The sequence below is a fragment of the Platichthys flesus genome, chromosome 1 (assembly GCF_949316205.1).
Source record: "Platichthys flesus chromosome 1, fPlaFle2.1, whole genome shotgun sequence".
NCBI lineage: Eukaryota > Metazoa > Chordata > Actinopteri > Pleuronectiformes > Pleuronectidae > Platichthys > Platichthys flesus.
Window position 1 is genome coordinate 28927542 of NC_084945.1, and position 22182 is coordinate 28949723.

The window sequence follows — 22182 nt, forward strand, 5'->3', positions numbered from 1 at the left end:
TGTATGGAAAGGTTCAATATACAGATTAGTGAGCTCAAAGTGATTGTTGACATTTTCACATACAGCGTCTTACAGCGTATGTTTCGATTTCTTTTTCTGTGTTGTCATATTCGATTTCAAAATAAGTCAGATCAGTGTCTTTAGATGTTATCTCTTTTGATGTAGTAGTGTGTCTTATCTTCCTTGTCCTGTAGTCTGTAACAGACACGTGGTTGGACAACAGACTGTCTGTGCCCATGTATCCTGAAGAGGACTATAATATCCCATACAACTCTCCTCCTGCCAATAACTCCAGTCAGCAGGCCCTGGATCTGGCCTTCAGGGGCAGCAAGGTACTCCATCCATCCATCCATCATCCATCATCCATCCACCATCCATCCATCCATCCATCCATCCATCCATCCATCCATCCATCCATCCATCCATCCATCCAATCCTCCATCCACCCATCCATCCATCCATCCAACGACTTATCCACCCATCCATCCATCCATCCAGCAGCATAACTTAAGTTGTTTTCCGACATGACCTGCGGATAAGCCTGGATGGTTGGGTCCGGACTTTACCCCCGGTTTGCCTTTCACACATGCACAAAGTAACTCCTGCGGTTTTCTGTAGAGACAGGTTAAAAAAAGCAACAAAGCCCCTATCTCAGTATTACTTTGCAGGAGGCGGGGCACAGCAGGGACAAGTTTACAGCTCTTCATACATTACAGTGGTAAATAGTACATTTTCTATTTCTATATAGTACTTTCTATACTTGATGACCACTCAAAGCCCCTTGCAATATTTTTGCCATTCATCTATTCACATACACATTCATACAGTGCATCAATGTGCAGCATTTTATCACACACATATCCACTCATATTTGGGATTTAGCATCTTGCACAAGGACAGGACATGCAGAATGGGGGACACTGGGTTTAAAGCTGGATAGTGGACAACCAGCTCTACCTCCCGAGCGACAGCCGGCATGTAGAGGGTCTAAAGGCTGGGCCTTGAGAGGAAAACGGTAGTACCAAGAGTCCAGGTAATGTAATTGTTGACCACTCTGATGGACATGCCGGAATACACTGGTGAAGCCGTGACACTCAGCTTTCCCATCTATTCCCATCTCGCCTGAGGGAGAATGAACTGTTGTCACAGACATTAATACTGTGTGTGTGTGTGTGCTTGTGTGCGTGCGTGCATGTGTGTTTGTGTGTGTATGTTTGTAGTCTAACTGCAGCATGCGTGCTATTCCACGTCGGTACTGTTGGCCTCAGGATGTGACCAGCGAGGAGGGCTACAATGGAGACTCCAGTGGTTCTAGTCGAGGATCTCCAGTTAGAGACGAAGGACTGGAGTATTCATCACACACCAGCTGCCAGGTACAACACTGAGACTACAGCTGCTGAACAACAATGAGTCTGCTTTTGAAATTTGTCACTTGTGCACATTTTGCACATTTAGCAGAATATTTGTATTGTTTTAATTTTTTTATCATGATCGACTGTCTCACAACATGAGGGCTCATAATTTAGTTGTCCCTTTACCCTATGACTACACAAGCATAGACTTTGGACTTACTCTGTGATAATATGACAAACAATCTATTGGTCTGCATTGCTTTTATACTTGTGGCATTATAGAATGTGTGGTTGCAGAGAGTCACACAGAAAGAAAACAAATTTAGTATTACATGTGTGAGTTCTACACAAACAAATTCAACCCCAAACTAAATTTTTCTCCAGCACCTAAATGTCAGCCATTTATCAATACTTAGTGTGTAATTGGGATAGTTTTTCTCTTGGCCATTAAATTGATCTATTGGGGTGACTGTGGCTGAGGGGGTTACGCAGGTCATCCCCTAACCATATCACTTTTTACCTTCCACTGTCTGAGAGACAATGATAGCTATTTGCTTTATCTAAGAGTATCTAACTACAGAACCATAAGATCTCCGTCTCAGTGTTTAACACTTGTCCAACACTGACCCGAAGAGTGTTTGTGGGTGTGTGTCTTTCTAAATATACTGCTGATATGATACTAACTATGTTTCCTCCTGTGTACCAATCATGCTTCTCACTGCTGTCCCTCCACTGCCTGTAGCTCTTCAGCAGTATATACAAAGCCTTGCAAAAGATCCTGAGGTTACTCTTCAGGAATGTATGTGAAGAAGTGATGGTGGCATTCAGTGTCGTCCTAGTGAAAGCATGCTAAGTGCATGGAGCTTTTTATGATCTAATAAAACGAAACCCTTTCTGCTCAGTAATAGATTATACAGATAATGGGGAAATTATTATAATGCTCATTATGGTAACTGTGGAGTTTCTCTCTATAATATTTGAGATACTCCTAATATTGGGCAAATGTAGATTATATTGAATTAATTGAATTATAGTAACTAAAATATATAATATTACATATGTACTATTTAAGCCTCTACTCTGTAGTGTTTATAAATAATAATAAGAATATTGATTCTTCTTATTATTGGATTATGTTGTTATTCCCTGGGTTACGTATGTGTGTGTTTGTGTGTGTGTGTGTGTTTGTGTCAATTCATGACCTTGTAAGGAAAAGTTGTGTAAATGCATATTGTGCAGATAAAACTTTGTGTGCATGTCAGCATGAAGGCATTTGCATGTTGCATGTCGGTGTGCATCATAGTTGTTGAGCATTTTACGAGCAAGTGAATGACTGAATCAAACAGTTTAAAAGTAGCAGATGAATGTAGATGAATGTCAGAGCGGAAGCAGAGTACATTACTGCACCTTTTTGTGGTTGCTGTTAGAGAAGCTGTCGTGACACAATACTTCCTGTTTGTGTAGCAGGAAGGAGAGCGAATAAGAGAACAGTTAGAGGGGAGCAAAGACGACTTCACTCATTCAGACACTGCTGCCTGCACCGACGACAGTCAACACATAGGTAGGTAATGATACTACCATCTTACATTTATGCACCTGAATGTAACTTCACATATAGTCTATATAAATAATGTGACCGCAAGCCTATCCTGTGGCCATGTTTGTTGTAAGTATGTCAGTGGAAAGTAAGTGAGGTTCCATTTCCTGTTTGAAGCAGGGCTTCTATGTGTCGGTGAATAAAACTGAATCATGATGATGGTGTTCATCTGAGGCCACAGCAAGTTGGTGATCATCTGTTTTATTTACACCGGGTCTCTTCACCATATTGTTCTGTGAATACACAGTAATATCTATCGATATATTTTGCCATACAAATCTCTGACACACATTTTCTTTTCTCTAACTTTCCTACTTTCCTCATCTAGCAGAGGATTCATCAGCAGTGCTCTGCTCAGAGCCAAAACGAGGAGCTCTGAGGAGGCAGGCTCGTATTGAACAACGCTCCCAAGAGCAGCTTCAGGATCCTTGGATTCGCCTTTCAGACACATCCCCTGAAAAACTGTCCGAGACCCACTGCCAACACCTAGCTGACCGCACAAGGGCCATCGACCTCAAGTCTTCCACCATGAGCGATGAAGAGAGCCCCGCTAAGCTCAATGGTACAATCACAGATGTGACTTCAGATCCTCAGTCCAATATGACCCCTGAAAACACATGTGAAACTCCAGAATCAAAGAGGGGGCCCCCGGTGGCACCCAAGCCCACCTGGTTTCGCCAGAGTCTGAGGAAAATTCGAGATGAGAAGGACCAGAAGAAGCAGGTTAAACCCGCAGAGCAGAGGCCTGCTGTGGGTTTCAGCAGAAGCTTTGCAATCAGATCTGCCTCATCTGCAGTGTCAATCAAACAAAAGATCCACTCATTTGAGACTTTTTCCAGTCCAGAGAGTCCAGAAAAGGGGGGGCATAGGAGGCCTGTGTCACCTTCCAGCTCCCTTCCTCTGATGGAGAAGGAGGCCCGGAGGGACCATGCCTCACTTGAAGACTTTGGGAACCGCAAACATGGAATCACCAAAGAGATCCAGTCAAACCAAACTACATGTGTTCAGGAGACAGAACACACTGTCTCCACGTCCCCCTCTGCTGTCACCTCCTCCTCTTCTCAAGCTTGTCTTCAAACAACAGAAAAGTCCTGGGAAGATGAATCTCCCTCTGTCCAGACAGAGACAGATCTCCCACTCATTGACTCCATCAGCACTGATCTGGACCCGGGGATGAATGATTCACATTCCCCACCAGCTCATGATGACAGCAATGTCTCACCATCCAAACAGTTGTCTGAGCTAGAGAGAGTGGATCTCAGCGATGTCCTAACCCCGGTGACACCCATTAGATCCAATCAAGAAGATGGGGAAAGTCCTCCAGAGGGTACGGAGGGGGGTGCAGCACTGACCCAAGAAAAAAAGCTGAGCACAAGTCTGAGTGCTGGTCTCCCTACAGACAGTACCTCCTTGAGAGGCCTGGAGGCAGAGAATTTAGGAAAAATTCTCGCCTTCAGTAACCAGGTAATCGGTCATACATGTTAGGAACTATAATCAGAGACGTAAGGGCAGACTTGAATTCCTAAACCTATAAATCACAGTGCCCAGGATTTATTTATTGTCTCCATCTTACATCACAATACCCAAATTTACTGTGTTTCCCCATTAGGATAGGCAGACACAAAATGTCCTTTTAGTGCTAAACTTATTATTAAAAGTAGTTTCTAAACCAAATCTGCACAAACATTCAGACATTATATGGAGGTTGATATTAGTTCATTACAATTTGGTGTAGGACAACCAACAGTTTATCCAGATCATGTATACTACTTTATCTGCAGCTAATAGTAGTAAAAAGAGTGCCATGATGACTGTAGAACTATTACTGACTGTAGAACGCTCCACTGTTATTTTCACCTGTGGCACCTAATTTCATGTTAAAATGATGTGATGTACTGTATGACTGCATTTGATAAAAGGAAATAAAAAGTTCAAAAAAAAAGAAATTGTGGAAAACTACCTTAAAAATCACGAACCCTAGATTCCTGTAGGACTCCTCCTGTGTCCTTGGGCAAGTTAATAACCCCAATTTGCCCCAAATGGCTTTGCTTTGCAGACAGTGTATGAATGGTGTGTAGAAGCACTTTATGACTGGGTAAAAGCAACTTGTACTGTAAAGCACGTTGCGTGGTCTATAAGAAAGTTAAAAAATCCAGTCCATTAACCATTGTTGTCCAAGGATAAGTAGATTAAAATTGTCTAAAATCAATTTTTTTCAATGTTGTTTCTATTCCAGGTTTCACAAGCATTGATGCGTTCTCTTCCCATGTACACCGGCTCTAGTGACCCTCGCTCCCCAAACCTGCAGGACCCCTCATCAGTGGATACTACAAACCCTGGGTGTGATATTGCTCCTGCAGTGGACAGCAGCGACAGAGGCTTCTCTGTCAGGTAAGATTTGCACTGAGACATATTGAAAAGGCAAACTTTGTCGGTTTGATATTCATAAGGAAGTGGGTCCAGGTTAAAAAAACAACTTCCTGTTTAATCGGTAGAGCAGCATTTTTATCACCAACTTTTTTGTTAACAGCTCAGTTGCACACTCTTGGTGTGCAATATGCTCAGATTTGTGTAACCGATTACAGCCTAATCTCAGTTTTTGTTTTTTGAAACGCAGCTTGGCCACACTGAGAGAGTGCACCATTGAGCGAGAGGAGGGGGGATCTCATGTTGAAGCAGGAGTCACTTCTGCTTCTGCTCATACCGTCATCTCAGCCATCTCTTCCCAGGAAATACAGAGGATGATCCAGGAAGTCACAATTCTGGATCAAGAGACGCTGAAGGTAAAATCTATCACGCAGTGATGGAGAGCCCCCTGTGCTAAGGTATCTCTGGATGGTTTGGTAATTTAACTATAAGGTCAAAGGCCAAGATCCACCAGGTTATAAACACAGCCATGAAAACCACGGTGAACATCACAACTCCCAGCTCAGTCTTCAGCAAACTATAACCAGTCAGGCTCAAAAATCATCTCATTTCTAACTCAAGTCGTCTCTAGTAGCAGCTCCTCCCCTCAGGCAGATGGTCCATGATTCCCTCAGTATAGGCACCACCTTCTTAACGTTACTTTGTCCCCCATCCATTGAAGCCCTTTGGCAGTATCACTGTTATATACTGAACTATACGTTCAGGAAAAATGTAATTTATTAAAATATATTAACCTCTAATAGACAAACTCAGGGCTGTGGTCTAAATTCTAGAAATACTCAGATTGTTTTTCAGGTAAACAAGGCTAGCCTAACCCTATTCACATGTTCATTAAACAAACAAGCTGAGGTTGATCAGTGAGCTTTCCAAGGGTTGGAGATTTTTTTTATAACTATGCTCAGAGCCTGGTTTCTGTTTCCCTTATTATATTGTATATTATAATATATTGTGCAGGTCACTTACTGTCTCGAAATACAAAACATTTCACTGTCTTCCAGATAGCTATGAACAATGTTTGTTGTTTTGGCCTGAGGGAAACTTCACATGTCTCCTGGTCAAATCTCAGTAACAACTTACAACTCAAATATCCAGCCATCTGGGAGCCATTGTGTGCTCAGCATCTGCTGTATATTAACACGCCACACACACACACACACACACACACAAACACACACACACATTCAGTACATTCTGTGATCTGCAAACACAAGGTGTCACTGTCTGAAAAACGTTCACATGTTGCACTCTGAAAAAAACGTAATGACCACTTTCCTGTTACATTTTGACTTAGCGACATATCATGCTATATCATCAGGTTTACAACCATTGGCTCCACAGTTGATGTTCATAAAATTGATTCATGCATTTTATTCATCATTCATTCACATTTTGGGACAGTCGTTGAGACTATTCACACGACATTATTTTAGGCATAAAGTCATGGCCATGTTGTCTTTTCAGCAGGTGGTTGTTTATAGCATATGCTGCCATTTTGGTCCGGATTCTTTGGAAAAAGAAAAAGATCTCAAAAGTGACTATATAACATTTGGAAACCTCTAGTAATGTAAATAAAGGCACATATTTGTGAAGGTTGCTTGATGGCTCAAAGTCCCTTCATAAAAATAATAAAACATGTTTTGTTTTTGTTACCACAGCAACTGGTGGACATCCATGTTGTGATTCTACATAAAGAGGAGGGAGAAGGTCTGGGATTCAGCATCGCTGGCGGCTGTGACCTGGAGACCAAAGCTCTGACAGTAAGCAGCTCTCAGTACAACTTCAAACTGCTCATTTAGAGCCGAGGTGGAGGGAGGTTCCTATCAAGGACCAATTCAGTTTTGTCTTTCAAGGGTCAGACTTAATATGTGAACACATATGTCATACCAAGCTCACTCTTGCTGGGTTTAAACTGCTTTTCTTTGGCAATTTTCTGATGATCCTTCATTAAACCACCTTCTGAATGAGGGTTTAGCCTCTTAGCAATAACCTGTCTGCACAACATTGTCCCAGTCAGAATGAGGTATTGTTGAAGCTGCATGTTTGACACCAAACTTCTGACGATCATTAACTTTAGCACTTTGCAGCTCAGATCCAGTGTGGCTGCATGTTTCCTCTGTTGAGATGCTGAGATTGACTTTTGCAGTCACACGTAGCACATCATGTGAGACTAGGTCTGGTTGAGCAAAGGCACTGATTGTCACAGAGATTTCTATTCTGGTGGCATTTACCGTGTGTCAGGATGTCTCTGCTGGTGAACAGCTTTTTTATGGAATTAGGAACATCTAACCTGGACTTAAAAGAGTTTGATTTGACTGAAAACCCAGTGTCAATAATGTGGATAAATAATGAAACAGATAACAGATAATCCCAGGCACGTCATATTCTCAAGTCTTGCACTCCAGTATCATTTACCATAAACACGTTTTAACCCTCTACATTGCTACGTCTAGTCTGTGCCACTGAATATCTCTCTCTGTGACACTTGTATATTATCTTCTGTTCAGGTACACAAAGTGTTTCCAAGCGGCCTGGCGGCTCAGGAGGGCACCATTCAGAAAGGAGATGAGGTGTTGTCCATAAACGGACAAACACTGCAGGGCGTCACACATGCCGAGGCCACCGCTGCTATGCGTCAGGCCCGGAATCTGAAGTTGGCTGTGGTGGTCATTTGCAAGAGAGCAGAGGAGGGAGGCAGAGAGGGGGGAGGCTGCAAGAGCGAAGAACCGAACCCTTCAGGTGAGTGATACAAACACACACAAAGGTGCAGTCCTGACACTTTGAGACTTTATGGAATCTATAGCTTTTCTAAGGGAGGATTTTCAGTTGATGCAGACAAATGCTGTTCACGTAGGCCTGAAACAGTTTCTTAATTTAACCTGTTATATGGTAACTTTAATAACTATTTGTTCTAAGTACTAAGGAGTTATGAAGGTTGCATTTGCCCTGTCCTGTTCACTGTTTTTCTGTGCTGCAGTGGAGGAGCAGAAGGCTCCGGTGAGGGTGGAGCTGGACAAAGGAGCTGGAGGAGTTGGTTTTACTCTGGAGGGAGGAAAAGGCTCGATCCATGGAGACAGGCCTTTAGTCATCAACAGGATCTTTACAGGTACATGTATGTTGAGGATATTTTAAAGGATCAGTGAGTGGGATTTGGGGCCATCTAGTGGTAATTTTGCAGATTATACCAAACTGAATAATCTTCTGTTTCCAACAGTATAGGAGAGCCCATGGTGGTCTCCGGGTAACATTATATTGAGAAAACGTCCTATATAGCCAGTGTCGGGTTTGTTCATTCTGGGCTGCTGTAAACATTGGAAAACGAGCTCATTCTATTGCATCAAATACAACCTGTTGTCTGAGTACAAAGACTTAAATTATTTAAATAATGAAAACGGACAAATGAAAAGGAAATAATGTATCTTATAGTCAATTTCTCTAAATAACACTTGACCTTTAAAACGGAAATGAAACAACACCTGATAAATTCAAAAGTTCAAAATCACCATGAACCAACCAACTAAAAGAGTCTTAAAAGAGGAAAGGACATGATTCATGTTTGGTGTCAGCTCAAACTATAAATGTATCTGTATTTAGTACAGTTTCTAGAGAAAACAAACGCGTGTTTAGCCAGAGAAACTAATTTGAAAAATAAGGCAGCTCTGAAATTAAGACAACATATTGATATTATTTATAGTAATACTGTGAAAAAAGCTAAAAAGGCTGTGTGTGTGTGTGTGTCAGGTGGAGCTGCAGAGCAGAGCAGTCTGCAGTGTGGAGATGAACTGCTGCAGGTGCAGGGAGGCAGTCTGCAGGACATGACAAGGTTCGAGGCCTGGAACATGATCAAGGCTTTACCCGAGGGACCAATCACATTGGTCATCAGGAGGCGAGAGCAACAGGGAGCGCCAGAATGAGACAAACTGTGGCTGCAGAGAGCTGCTCGAAAAGGATAAGAAAACATCGGAACTTGGGACACACCAATGTTGGCCTTCTAACAAACTCCTAGAAATCAGGTATAAATGTGGTCCACCTTTATTTTTGTGTTAAGAGTTTTACTTTTTACCTTCAGTAGACAATCACTTGATGATAGCTCGGAGCCTGGCCAGTGTCATGCTCGCAAGTAAATAAATTAGGTGCACAACACAATGACTTACTGCATGAAATCCAAACAGCTCATTTAGATCAGACCGCCAATGTTATTATTAGGGCTCACTGTGTTAGGCTACACTGTGGTGAATGTGTAGCTTCTTGCTTGATTGCACTCTATGCTGGCCAGTATAGTATTTCTGAAACAACATCCAATGTTGCATCACAACTGCACAAAAACTGCACTGTCAGGACTAAGTAAATAGATGTGATGATAACACACAATATCAAATGAAGGAATCCCTTTACAGATCCAAACACAGCTGGTAGCCTCCACTCTTGGGATGCTCCTAAGTGACAACACCCAAGTGAACACAACAAACGTCAGCTTTAGTTCCTACTGCTGCAGCAACGTGACACTGTGTAATTGAAAGATTAGATTCATCAGTTGTCCTATCATTACACATAAACATGTTTGAGGCTATTGATGCCATGTCCTGCATCGTGTAAACAAGTTAAATCATTCCAGAGCACAACACTTTGTATTATTGATTCAAAAGTCATGATTTATCTTTACGCCTAAAATGTAGGAGACTAAAAGGCTGTTTATTTACTCATGTTCACAAGATGGTGACAACTTTTTTCTTAATATACAGTATGATACATTAGAGTCAGCCAAAAGTATGACAAAGAGGTGACAGTATCTGATCTGTCCATCACAGTATTAATTAACAAGCTACCGATCAGGCCTAACCAGCCGCCTCTGTCATCTGCTTCATATTTCTGTCTGATTAGGAGATAAATACAGGAGAAAGTCTGTGCTGCTGTTGTACTGATGAAAATGGACATGCCATTCATTAGGTCTCGTCCTTATTGTTGTCTTTAATTAAAGAAATAACAAATATGTTATCAAACATATTAAGAGAATCGTACAGATTGAAAATGTTTCTTTTTTCTGCAGTGGTACTGTATGTAGGGGAGAGCGGGGTAATGTGAGAAATTTTTTACATTTGCTAACCTCTAGGCGAGCTAAAATTATATATCAGTAAAATGTACACATTTTCCATTATTTCAGGATGTTTCCTAGCAATGGAAATGATCAGAATGTCTTCACGACAAAGGGCAGTGAAAATATGATTGAGCTACGGGGTAAAGTGAGACAGACCAGAGAAATCAAGGGGGTAAAGCAATCCACTTACTTATTCCAATTTAAAACTACCATAACAACACATGTTGTAATAGTTAAAATCCTGACAGCTAGAGTGACAACCACACATTCCAAAACTAATATCGGACTAGTAACCGAATCATGGGGATTGGTCAATTAAGCACATTATGATTATTATGATTCATGTGATCTCTCATGTGCACACCCTAGCTTACCTGCATATTGTTTCTCTGTCCAATTGGCAGGGACAGGGATATTGTTTTTCTCTGCGTATTCAAATGCCAGTTCACAGCACTTAACTGGAGCAAGGCCATGGATATGGTCAGCTAGTTGTTTCAAGTGTTTGGCAAGCTCCTCCTCCATCTCATCTGTGAATATTCTCTTTACCTCAGCTACTGCACCCCAGGCTACTGATTTTACTTACCTTTTCTCTTTTTTCTTTATGAATCTTTTGAGGGTTTTCTTGTCAATATTTCTATCCCTTCCAGCTTTTCTTAAGGACTTATATCCTTGCATGACCTCAGCGGCTGCACTCTCCATCTCTGCGAGGGGTGTTTGGCCCCATTTTTGTGAAAAAACATACTTTCCACTCCACCAGCACCAACTTCTCCTTCATGGCACGGGGGATTGGGAGGGGCTTGAAAACATAATTGTCACATGACCAAAAATGTGTTCCGTTGCTTAGATACAGGGGGTGTCTCACATTACCCGATGTCTCACATTACCCCGCTCTCCTTTATGATGAAGCTCTGTGGAGCGTTTTTTTTGATTCAGTACCTCAGTTTGACAGCCATTTACAAAATGATGAGTCAGACCAAACTCAGCAGGAAAGTTTCAGTTGTGTGTCTGTGTTCAGTCCTCAGTGCTCATTGATGCACAGGGAAAAAATATTTGAATTGACTCAATCTCCTCTGTGTTCATTGAATGTATTCATGATCCACAATAAAAAAAAGTGCACAATATTCAGACTGATGCTGTGAGCAAGTGATCAATGGGTTGAGAGTGCAGAGCAAGGACTTTGACAGATGTCAAGTTTTTGTTTCTTTTCTCAGAGGAATGTATTCATGGCAATGGTAAAAACTATTTTTCTATAAATTGTAAGTGTTGTCCATGCAACATTTCTCCATGCTTAAAATTAACCCATTGTTCAGTCAGGACTGATACACAAACATGATGCCTTAATGTGTACGTATGCAAGCCATGAGAAACCAAAGATCGCTATTTACAAAGGTGATATTTATAGATGAGTCATATCTGCGATAACAAATTAAAAATAAGTTGTATACATTTCACAACGTTTCCTTTTCTGTTGGCATATTAAATGGTTTCACAAGTGTATGACTCGTCAACTTCTTCTTTTATACACTTCACAAAAAGAAGACAAACAGGAATGGACAACAGATGCTTCTTTTGATCAGATTTTAATGCTGGTGAAATACAAAATTAAATGGGTAGAGAACAGTACAAGGTGAACAGCTGCATGTTAAAACAATGAGTAGTAGGCTCATGTGACATGGTAGACTAATGCTGCACTGGAAAACTTTGGATTGGTGTCTGAATCTCAAGTACTAAACATAGAACTTACTCTGTATATCCGTCTAATACTTTAAATATGGATAACTGCCGTAGTGTACATGTTATATGTCCAAAAATGTCAGTATGGAGACAAAGCAAGTTCATCACCAAAGTCAACAAATGTTAATCGAAACTGTATATATACATAATCATCATAACTTGATGAAAAAAGGTAGAGATCTGCACATCACTTCTCTTAAGCTGAGATGTCAACCCAACTCCATTAGAATATTGGGATTCCATGCAGAGGAATGTCATTTAATTTCTTGAAGAAGACAGAATGACCAAATACAGATCACATGGTAAAGATTTGGTCATGATGTCAAAGGTTCTCATTTCCCTTCCCTTTGTATTCTTCATGTATCTGTTTCTTCGAGTTCAGCATCCACCTCCATGGGGCAATGTGACGTTTAAATAAAACCCTGCTGGCTCATTTTAAACAATATATACATGAAAATGCCTTTAGATGCAAGCAAATCACATCTTAAACACATATGATTTGTAAATGGAAATGAGGTCTTTCATTATGATTACTGGCTACAAGGCAAGGTAAAAAGACAATATAGGTGATCAGGTAAAGAAGAAAACACTTTTTTATGGAATTTTGATATAAACCAACCATCACTAAGCATTGTACAAATAACCCCCCCCCCCCCCCCCGACTCTGATGCTCATCTTCACCCTCTGATGAAACTCATTTCAGACCAAGGCATTTCTTATTAATGATCGTGTTGAAGCAATCAATTTAATCCCCAAGTTATCATTCAGGAACCAATAAGGGGGGGGGGGGGGGGGGGGAGACAAGCACACAACGTTTTCAGCATTTTCTCATTTCCTCTACCACAGTGAGCTTCAGTGATGAAGATTAAAATGATACAGTACAGGTTATTTTTCCAAATACCTTAAAAGTTATCTGGCAGTTGTGGAAACACTTTCAGTTTGCATTTAATATTTTATATATAACGTCAGGTAGCACTTTTATGATAGCAACTTAAATTCTAAGATAATAAATATAGACATGCTTTTAAAATTTTGATTCAAGTGTTCAGTGTAAGCTATGATGTTTGTGTGCAGGTATGTCTCTCCCCATCAAACCTGAAAATGTGACCACATGACATAGATAAAGCCAATGGTTATTATTATTATTGTCTTGATTGTGCACGTCTCATACGCCCTTAGTTAAAATGAAAGAATGATCAGACATGCCCTGAGCTGGACAAGGGGAAACAACACTCCATGATAATGCCCACTTTAAGTTCATTTCCCATTTCTGTTTAACCACATAGAAGCCTCATTAACTGCAATGTCTAGACAGAGAGGTAGGATTATGACAAAACTATTCCCTGGAAATAGGTTACTACAGATTCTACAACATATCTCATCTTGTGGATCACCGTGTGTCTTTATCCAAAAACATATAAAATGCTTTCTTGTGTTATGTGATACAGTGAGGTAAGATTCATTTGTAGGTTAACTCTATAATAAGGTTCAGTGTATGTGTCGTCATTTGGGATCAGCATTCAAAATAACAGGATTTTAATGTGGGGATTGAATGTGCTTTGAAAGAGATTCATTTGAAAGTACAAAATCACAATAGAAGAGTTGTTTCACTCTATGTTAGCATTGGTTGAACTCCCTACAGACACACTTAAATTAAAAGTATAAAACTATTTAAAAACTCTTATCATCTTCTTAAACCGTGTGTGCATTCTAGTGTCTTTCACACCAATGTCTCCTTTACATGATCCCTAGTAAAGCTCTCCAGTTTTATACGGTTGTTTTGGAAAGAGTCTTGACCCTTGTCACTCATAATTCCGCATTAGAAATGTTTCATCTTAAGAACATAGCTGAAGTGAACCATCTCTTTCTTTTACAGTATCACCTACTGAAAATAATCATCGTATTACACACATTGTCACGTTAACAGTCTTATCTCGCAGCATCTTCAAATGTGTTACTTTAACAGAAAAGCATCTGTGAATCATGTGTTGACAACCTTTGTCGTTGTGAGTTTTGAGAAGCTGGCTGAATGAAACTAAAAGTGCATGACAACTGAATGTGGTGAAAAAGAAAGCGAAATGGACAACAGAAACCAATGCCATGAAAAATGGGCAACTCTTTTCTGCTTAGTAGAGCCACATTTAACATGAAGTATTCCCAATCAAAACATCCAGCCACTTAAACCATTTCTCCTGTGCTTCAGTGGAGCTCATTAAAAAGGCAGACGGCTCCTCCAGTAGGTGAGTGGAGATGAGCAAAACTATAACAATTCAAGTACACAAACAACTATATGAGGTATGAGGCAGTACTGCAATCTGATACCCGCATAGGGTAAATAAGGTACATGCAACATGAATTTTTACTGCACCTTTAGAACATGTACCAACACAATTTTACAAACTATTTTCATTCTGTAAAATAGGTTAAAATTAAATTCATCCCACAGCTAGGAATAAAGGGAATGGGTGTTTTTTTCAAAAGGAAGCCCTCATCAATTTAGCCATTTTTCATTGTAAACTGCTTTCAAAATATGGTTTGACTGTTGAAGATTTAGAGGATTGCTCCTGCAGTAACAGGAATATACATGAAGGGCGGGTTATATCTATTGGGTTCAGTGGTCTGAGTGTTCTGACTGCTGTAGAGTTTGGAAGGTTTAAACTGGAATGGACATTTGGCCTGACCAGTCGGGAGGCCTCAAGTTTGAAGGTAGATCTCTGAACGTGTCATGTCAAAGGTCCTTGAGGGATTTCACAGCCTTGGCCAGGTTGCTGTAGAACTCAGACATGCTGGAGGGGAAGAACGAGTCAACCACAGAGCGAGGGAGGAGGCCACCAAGGTCGGTCTGGAAGAAGCTGAAAACTTGGGTTTTGTTGGGCTCTCTGGAGACAGAGTGGAACAAACACACAGAGAAAATATAAGAAAAAAAGAGAAGCACAAGTAGCACAGTGAGCTCTCCAGACTCACACTGTACTTGTTTAATGTGTGTGTGTGTGTGTTAAGTGTACGCACCCTGAGATTGGGATACAGATGCAACCACAAGAATGGTTGAATCCTCTCACAAAGCCAGACTGGGGAGCACAGCTCTGGTGAGTCACATTGGTGGCTGATTGAAAACACACATTGCAATTAAAGCAACCGTTTGCCTCCTGGGAAACACTAATTTGCTTTATCACTGAGTTAGGTGAGACGATTGCTATCACTGTCATGTGTGTCAGTATAAAAGTACAACTGGTCTCTCCTACAAGGCAGTTATTGGCTGACAGGTGGGAATACAGTCCACTGGTACAAGAAACACAGATTACCTAACAGCACTTTACCACCAGGAGTGAACTGTGACGATTGTTTACAGCAGAGCTTTGAGCATTCATCTTTGGAGGCTCTTTTGAATCAGTTTGGGTCACCTATGACTTTGTTCCCAACTTGTCTGAAAAAGGCAGTACTTCCATCTCCTGTAAGTGGCTAAATAATACAGTTTGCTGCTTGAGTTAGTGGTGAGCTGGTGGTTAATAATCGTCATCCTTTATGGGAAAAACATATTCATATATCATTACTAAAAAATAATGCAAATACAGCACAGAAATTTCATAATTAATAGGACTAATTCATGCACTATTAAGTGTTATATTTTAAGGTTTGGACTGCAAATAATAATCACTTATGGGTCTATAATTGTTTCCTTTAAGGGATAGTTCACCTAAAAATATAAAGTCACTCATTATCTACTCATCACTATGCCGATGGAGGGGTGGGTGTGTGCTTGTGTCCAAAAAGCAATTTAGGAGTTTCAGTGGTAAACAGTGTCCGCTACCTGAAGTAGCAAAGCTAGCGGTCTTAGTCATACGATGGTGTGCCAGAGGGTCGGTTAATTAACCTAGTATAAAGATATCAAAGGAGATTTAGGCTTAAAACATGGTGTAAATGACGCCGTTTTGAGTAGAATATGAATTTCGGGGCTTGCGAACACTTTTAAGAAGCATGTTATGTTTTTTCTGTTCTTTAATTACATCTGAAGAAGAGGTATCATTGACTTCAATTGTTTTGTATTCGGCTGCAACACTGTTACCCATGAAACTCCTGAAGTGTTTTGTGGACTCAAACACTTCCCCCACAACTCCATCGGCATAGTGGTGAGTAGATAATGAGTGAATTTACATTTTTCTGTGAACTATCCCTTTAATGTGACCCTAAAATATCAAAGGTTGACATAAGTGGTTCCAGATGCTTTAAAACCAAATTATTCAGCATGTATATCCCCAAAAACAATAGATCCTCAGTGAATGTTCCCCATCTTAATATCTATTGCTTTTTTATGATATGAATTAGAGTTTCCATTTTTGTATTATTTAAATTTATTTAACTCCATCTTGATTTTGTTAATCTTTATAGAAAAAAAAATGATAATAGGAAATAGTATCAGGTTTGCAGTCTAAGAAGAGAATGGGCTTCAACGCTAACTCTGACCCTTGTCACAATCATTTTGGAGACGGGAAAGTGACGATGGGGAACTGAAGCAGATTATTGATCCACTTCATCATTAAAGTTTCCAGGTGGACTGTGATTTATAAAGTGGACATCACCTTCAGGTGTGCATGCGCATGGTTTTATAAAATCAGATTTAGTATATGTACACCATTTTCGGCTTTTGTCTGCACGTACACTTTTAGTATGAATCCAAAGGACTGTTCTATAAATGAGGCCACAGAACACTGCACGAGTTTGTGACAGTGGAACATGCTACTGCTCATTGTTTAAACCAGTATTTACCTGTTCAAATGGTGGTTGTTACTTTCTTTAAGGCAGTGGTGTAAAGTAACGGAGTAGAAGTACTTTGTTACAGTACTTAAGTCGTTTTTTTGAGGATCTATACTTTCCTTGAGTATTTATATTCATCAGGACTTCTACTTTTACTCCACTACATTTAAAAGAAAGAATATATACTTTTACTCCGTTACATTTTCATTGAACACCTCATTACTCGTTACAAATTAAAATCTGAATATAATTATAATTGTCTCTCATCGCGATTGGATTATCCGGACTGTGCGTGTTTGCGCGAGAACCGACGGTGTCTCGCGAGGATAACCTGAGGGCGGCACCATACACGGAGTAAACCACCATGGCTACCTCATCCACCGCTGATGCTGAAGACACGGCCAAAGAACCAAATCCACCACACCCGTGGCCGTATCCCGCGACCATGTTTGCCTTCGTGGGGCTACAAGATACATCCTATCGAATGAAATGCCTCTTGTGTCTACCGAGGGAGACGGAAATAATGGCGTTTCAAAACTCTCCGTCGAACCTCAAAAAACACATTCAGGTAAGTGAATTAAGTAATGGCAGCCAGAGTCATGTTATGTATTGTGCCAGGAATAAGTGCAAAAGTGTCGCTGGTAAAATATAGTTTGCCAACAGAACAGATACAGTTGAGCATTTTACTTAACATGCGTGTCTACAAAGTAGACGCGTGCATGCGCGTCCAGGTATGGTCCAAGTGTAGGCGTGCATACACAAATTGTTGTTTGGATTGCATGTAGCTCATAATTGTTATAGTTCACCACATTTACAGCTATTTGTAGAGTATATTCTTTCTGCTGAATCTATGTATATTCTGTATGTCCATTGTCTGAGTGCAGTTGGTAATTTATTCTCCCATTTATATTCTCTGGCTGCAACATATTGCATATGGAGACTTCTTCTCTTCGCTGAAGAGCTCTCACGTTACTCAAGACAGCTCCAACCAACTAGATGGATACCTGGCCCTTACAGCAGATCAGATGGATGTACTGAAGACGTTCCCTGCTGTCTGCAAGTTGTCTGTTAAGCTGAACACACCTCTGCCTGCCTCTGCAGCCTGTGAACGACTATTTAGCATTGCAGGACTTGTCTTCAGCCCTCGAAGAGCTCGGCTTGATTCACGCAATTTTGAGAATCAACTTCTGCTAAAGATGAACCACAAGTTTGTTGACTTTTAATAAAGCACTATGACAAATTAAAGTCATTATAGGCGTTTCCCCATGCAACTACACAACCCAAACCTCTACCAAAGTTTAACCACTGCATTGAGTTTTTAGGTCTCTTTATTTCAAAATTGTAAACTTTGGTATAGGTTTGGGTTGTGTAGTTGCATGGGGAAACGGGTCTCAAAATCAGACCTTATCAATCACTGTTAATATAAACAAAAAGGAAAAAAACACTGTCGGGTTTTGTATTTTATGCATTGTCAGTTCATGTTCTACAAGTGTCGCTTTAAGACCTGTTATATGGCATGGTTGTCATGGCACGGTAAGAATACAACCCGTCATTTTTTGTTTAAAGTGGTTAAAGTTCTTTGTTAGAAAGTGAGAAAATGTTATTTAATATTCATTTTAAGTTTCATCACTTCCAATTTCACTTGTTCATATATGAGTTCTATATTATTTTATAAATAATAATTGAAATCAGTTGAAATAAAGTCTGAATAGAACAATTTCGGTTGTTTTGTTTCTGTGTAGGCCTACTATAAAAAGCACTTTACATTTTTAATTTGATACTTGTACTTTTCCTTTTGATAGGTAAGTACATTTCAACACCAGATACTTTTGATACTTAAGTACATTTAATATGAGCTACTTTAAGACTTTTACTCAAGTCATTTTCTGACTGGTGACTTTTACTTTTACCGAAGTCACTTTCAGGTAAGATATCTGTACTTTTACTCAAGTATGGCTTTCAAGTACTTTGTACACCACTGCTTTAAGGTAATCTCTGACCTTTAGTCCTCCAAACAGAAGGCCCATGGTTCAAAGCCCAAAACAACCTTTCGACATCTAATGTACCCTCAGTAAACAGTAAATTGCATCAAAATCACTGAAAGTAAAGAGAGGTCAGGTCCTGCCATGTGACATGAATCTTAGAAAGTAGAAAAACAAAGCAAGCAAGTACAGTAGACAAGAATGGGTCATTACGCACCATTTGATGAAATGGTGCCATCTTCGTATTGCTTGATTAAAATAACATCTACAAAGTCTCGTGGAGCTATGATACCCATAGCTGCTGAGGGCGTGACTGTTCTGCAGATGGAGGTGTCCTGTGCAAGAGTGAGAGACAAGGGAATGTACTTAAAGTCTGAGCCAAACAAACCAAAAGCAAAAAATGGATATCACCCCAGGTATCAGGTAATGTATGAGTCTAAAGTACAGTAGACCACACATGATGTAACTTATTCAATTGAGGTACTCAGTACAGGTGCTGCCATATGAAGCCACCAATATGTTAAGCTTTAGTGCATCTGTGACGCATGGAATGAGAGTTGGTTTAACTGATTCAGAATGGTAGTGACATAACATCTTTTTCATCAGAAATGAGATGAGGCAACTCACCTCTGAGATTTGTTCCACAAGCTCAAACTTTTTGACATTGTTGTCCCATTTAACTCGGCGCCCATTGGGCACTGGCTTCAGGCACTCCCACACCTTCTCCAGGGTGCCGCTGACAACCCCCTCCCCCTTATAACTAACATGGAGGTCAGACGACAGGAAACAGTCAGGGAAAGCAGATTGTTAAGGCATGACTCTGCTGTAAATTAGATTTATACTTTCTTAGACAGGCTAAAGACTTAACCCCTTCACACAGATAAACAGTCCCCACAACTTATTCATGAAAAAAAGTATATCAATGAAGAAATCAAAGTTTAATTTTACTGCCATATACTGATGAGAAAGATAAAGTTGAGGTTACTCACACATTCCCAGGGAACTCTGATGAGGGGCGCCAAGATACTACCACGTCATTCTGCCAAATAAAACATTGCATGGTCAGTGTGACGTGTGACGTAACATTTGCCTTTGTATGGTGAACAACATTGGTACATGATGTTTCCTCTGATAAGCTGCAGATCTCAAAACAGCCACATAAACTAATACAGTATGTGATTTTAACCTCTTACTTCAGAGCTAGTGTGTCAGTCTCAGCTGATGCAACATGTTGCCAATTAAATGTGTTCATTCAGAGTCAGTGTTGGGCTCGGGCTGAAAGTGTTCTGTCAAGACATGACATGAGGACATATTGATCTCTGAATATTTGGAAATGACAAGCTTTACACTCAGTGACCACTTTTTTAGGAACACCAAACTAAAATTTGGTAGTTCCCCTATGTGCTCTGGTTTCCACCTGATACTAAAAACTGTCTTTGAGAATATACTCCATGTTGACATGTCCACAACACATTCATTCATTCATTAATGTTCATGAAACCACTTTGAGACTTTGACCTTGTAACATGGAGCATGGTTAGGGTTAGGGTTAGGGTTAAAGCCACAGTTTACTGAAGCTGGTAAACTGTGGCTTTAAAGGGATAACAATTTTCAGCAACAATACTCAGATAAACTGTGACATTTAAACCATATTCACCATCATCATCACACCACCAGCAACACTAAGCACTGTTGACAAAAGGCAGGTTGTCTCTATGGATCCATGCTTTTGACTTCAGATTATGACTCTAAATCCAATAAGCGTTTGTCAATCTTCAGTGTTGTTTGTATCACTGCAGCCTCACTTTCTGAAACCTGATGTGTTCTCTTCTGTTGTAGAACCATCAATGTTCATCATGTCGTTCATCCTGAGATGCTTCTCTGCTCACCACAGTTTTTTAAGAGACATTATCTGAGTTACTGTAACCTTTCTGTCGCCTCAAACCAATCTGACCTTTCTCCTCTTAAATTTTCTCATTCACATTATAAACATCGCAATGCTGCCTGTGACTGGCTGATTGGATAATTGCATGCATTAGCCAGTGTACAGGTGGTCTGTGAGAGCCTTTTCAAACATTGGAATCAATAGTCAAGACATCTGAATCAGTTAACTAAGGTAAATGGTCTGTATTTAATATTGAGCTTTTCTATAGTCTTGATGACCACTCAAAGCTGTCAATAGTTCAGATGTTAAAGTTCTATTAAAACAATGATATGACAGAGTTATAACACTCTGATCCTAAATCTATATCATTATCCTTAAATATTTTAGATAAAGTAGACCCTCACTCACTGGCATCACTTACTGACAGTCAAGGGCCACAAACTTGACTGTGTCAACAAATACAAAAACTGTAGACTTAGTGGAAGATGTATTTTATGCTTTTATCTGTTTTACTGTCCCCTATATGTGAGTGTGTGTGAGTGAACATCTGCTTACTCCAATGGCAATAATAGTCTTGTTTAAAAGGTTTACATTTTGAAGTGCTTCACAATCTATTTAACGAATTGATTGAATTAAACATGCATTTGCTTGGTGCGATCGCTGGAGCTGGACCCATTGAGTTACGACTCAGTTTGGCAGCAGCCTGTAATGTCATGTTGGCTGCCCGTGTAACATCATAACACGCCATCCTCACGGCAGCTTCCTATTGGCTCACGGTGCCACAGGACACCATGTATCAAGCAAGTGGATTGAAATGGTTCACATCAGACAAAAGCAGCGAACACTTACAGACTTCTTACAGACTTTCCACCCGGACTCGTCCTTCTTGTAGCTCATTAAGCAGTCAGCCGCCGTCTTCGCCTTATCTTTATAATCCATGGTAGTGGGTGAAAGTTGACTTCGCTAACTCGCTTCGGCCGACTAGCAGGCGTTAAAGCGGCCAAACGATCGGTCGTAACACGGGCGGTTGTTCCTCAGTTGAGAAGAAGCCCACGGTCGCTGAGCTGTGCCTCGGGTCCAGTCAGACAGTAGAGCCCGGTCAGGTGAGCGAGGACCGCCGCTACACAGCTCGCGTTAGCCAAAAATCAATGAATGAGATTCGCTATGTAAACACGAATCGTTAAAAGACGAGCAGCTAGCGACGTAAATGTACGTGAATAAAAACACAACTACTCACAGTTCTAATTCGGCTACCCTGAGACTACGTGTAACCCTCGGTGTGCAAATCCATAAAAACCCAAAGTATCTGGAAGAATTCCCTGAAATCTGAGAATCCCGAGTCGCCAAATCAACTAGAAATT

General features: G+C 40.4%; 2 protein-coding genes across 2 annotated transcripts in view; one reads left to right on the forward strand and one right to left on the reverse strand.

Moving 5' to 3' along the window:
- Positions 1 to 11963, forward strand: part of il16 (interleukin 16) — a 49074-nt gene extending 37111 nt beyond the window's left edge. The window contains exons 17-27 of the mRNA XM_062393012.1: positions 195 to 332; positions 1221 to 1373; positions 2095 to 2151; positions 2817 to 2913; positions 3281 to 4413; positions 5186 to 5340; positions 5567 to 5732; positions 7032 to 7133; positions 7881 to 8112; positions 8351 to 8479; positions 9115 to 11963. Of these exons, the coding sequence (XP_062248996.1) occupies positions 195 to 332; positions 1221 to 1373; positions 2095 to 2151; positions 2817 to 2913; positions 3281 to 4413; positions 5186 to 5340; positions 5567 to 5732; positions 7032 to 7133; positions 7881 to 8112; positions 8351 to 8479; positions 9115 to 9287 (2535 nt within the window). The 3' untranslated portion in view covers positions 9288 to 11963. The remainder of the gene's footprint in view (positions 1 to 194; positions 333 to 1220; positions 1374 to 2094; positions 2152 to 2816; positions 2914 to 3280; positions 4414 to 5185; positions 5341 to 5566; positions 5733 to 7031; positions 7134 to 7880; positions 8113 to 8350; positions 8480 to 9114) is intronic.
- A 69-nt stretch (positions 11964 to 12032) lies between these two features.
- On the reverse strand, positions 12033 to 22174 carry stard5 (StAR related lipid transfer domain containing 5). The gene is made up of 6 exons (XM_062390830.1): positions 21671 to 22174; positions 19926 to 19975; positions 19564 to 19696; positions 19154 to 19271; positions 15212 to 15305; positions 12033 to 15081 (listed from the first exon to the last, which is right to left on the reverse strand). Exons 1-6 carry the CDS (start codon positions 21758 to 21760, stop codon positions 14931 to 14933), a joined length of 636 nt encoding a protein of 211 aa, XP_062246814.1. The 5' UTR covers positions 21761 to 22174; the 3' UTR covers positions 12033 to 14930.
- Between the last annotated feature and the right edge of the window lie 8 nt (positions 22175 to 22182).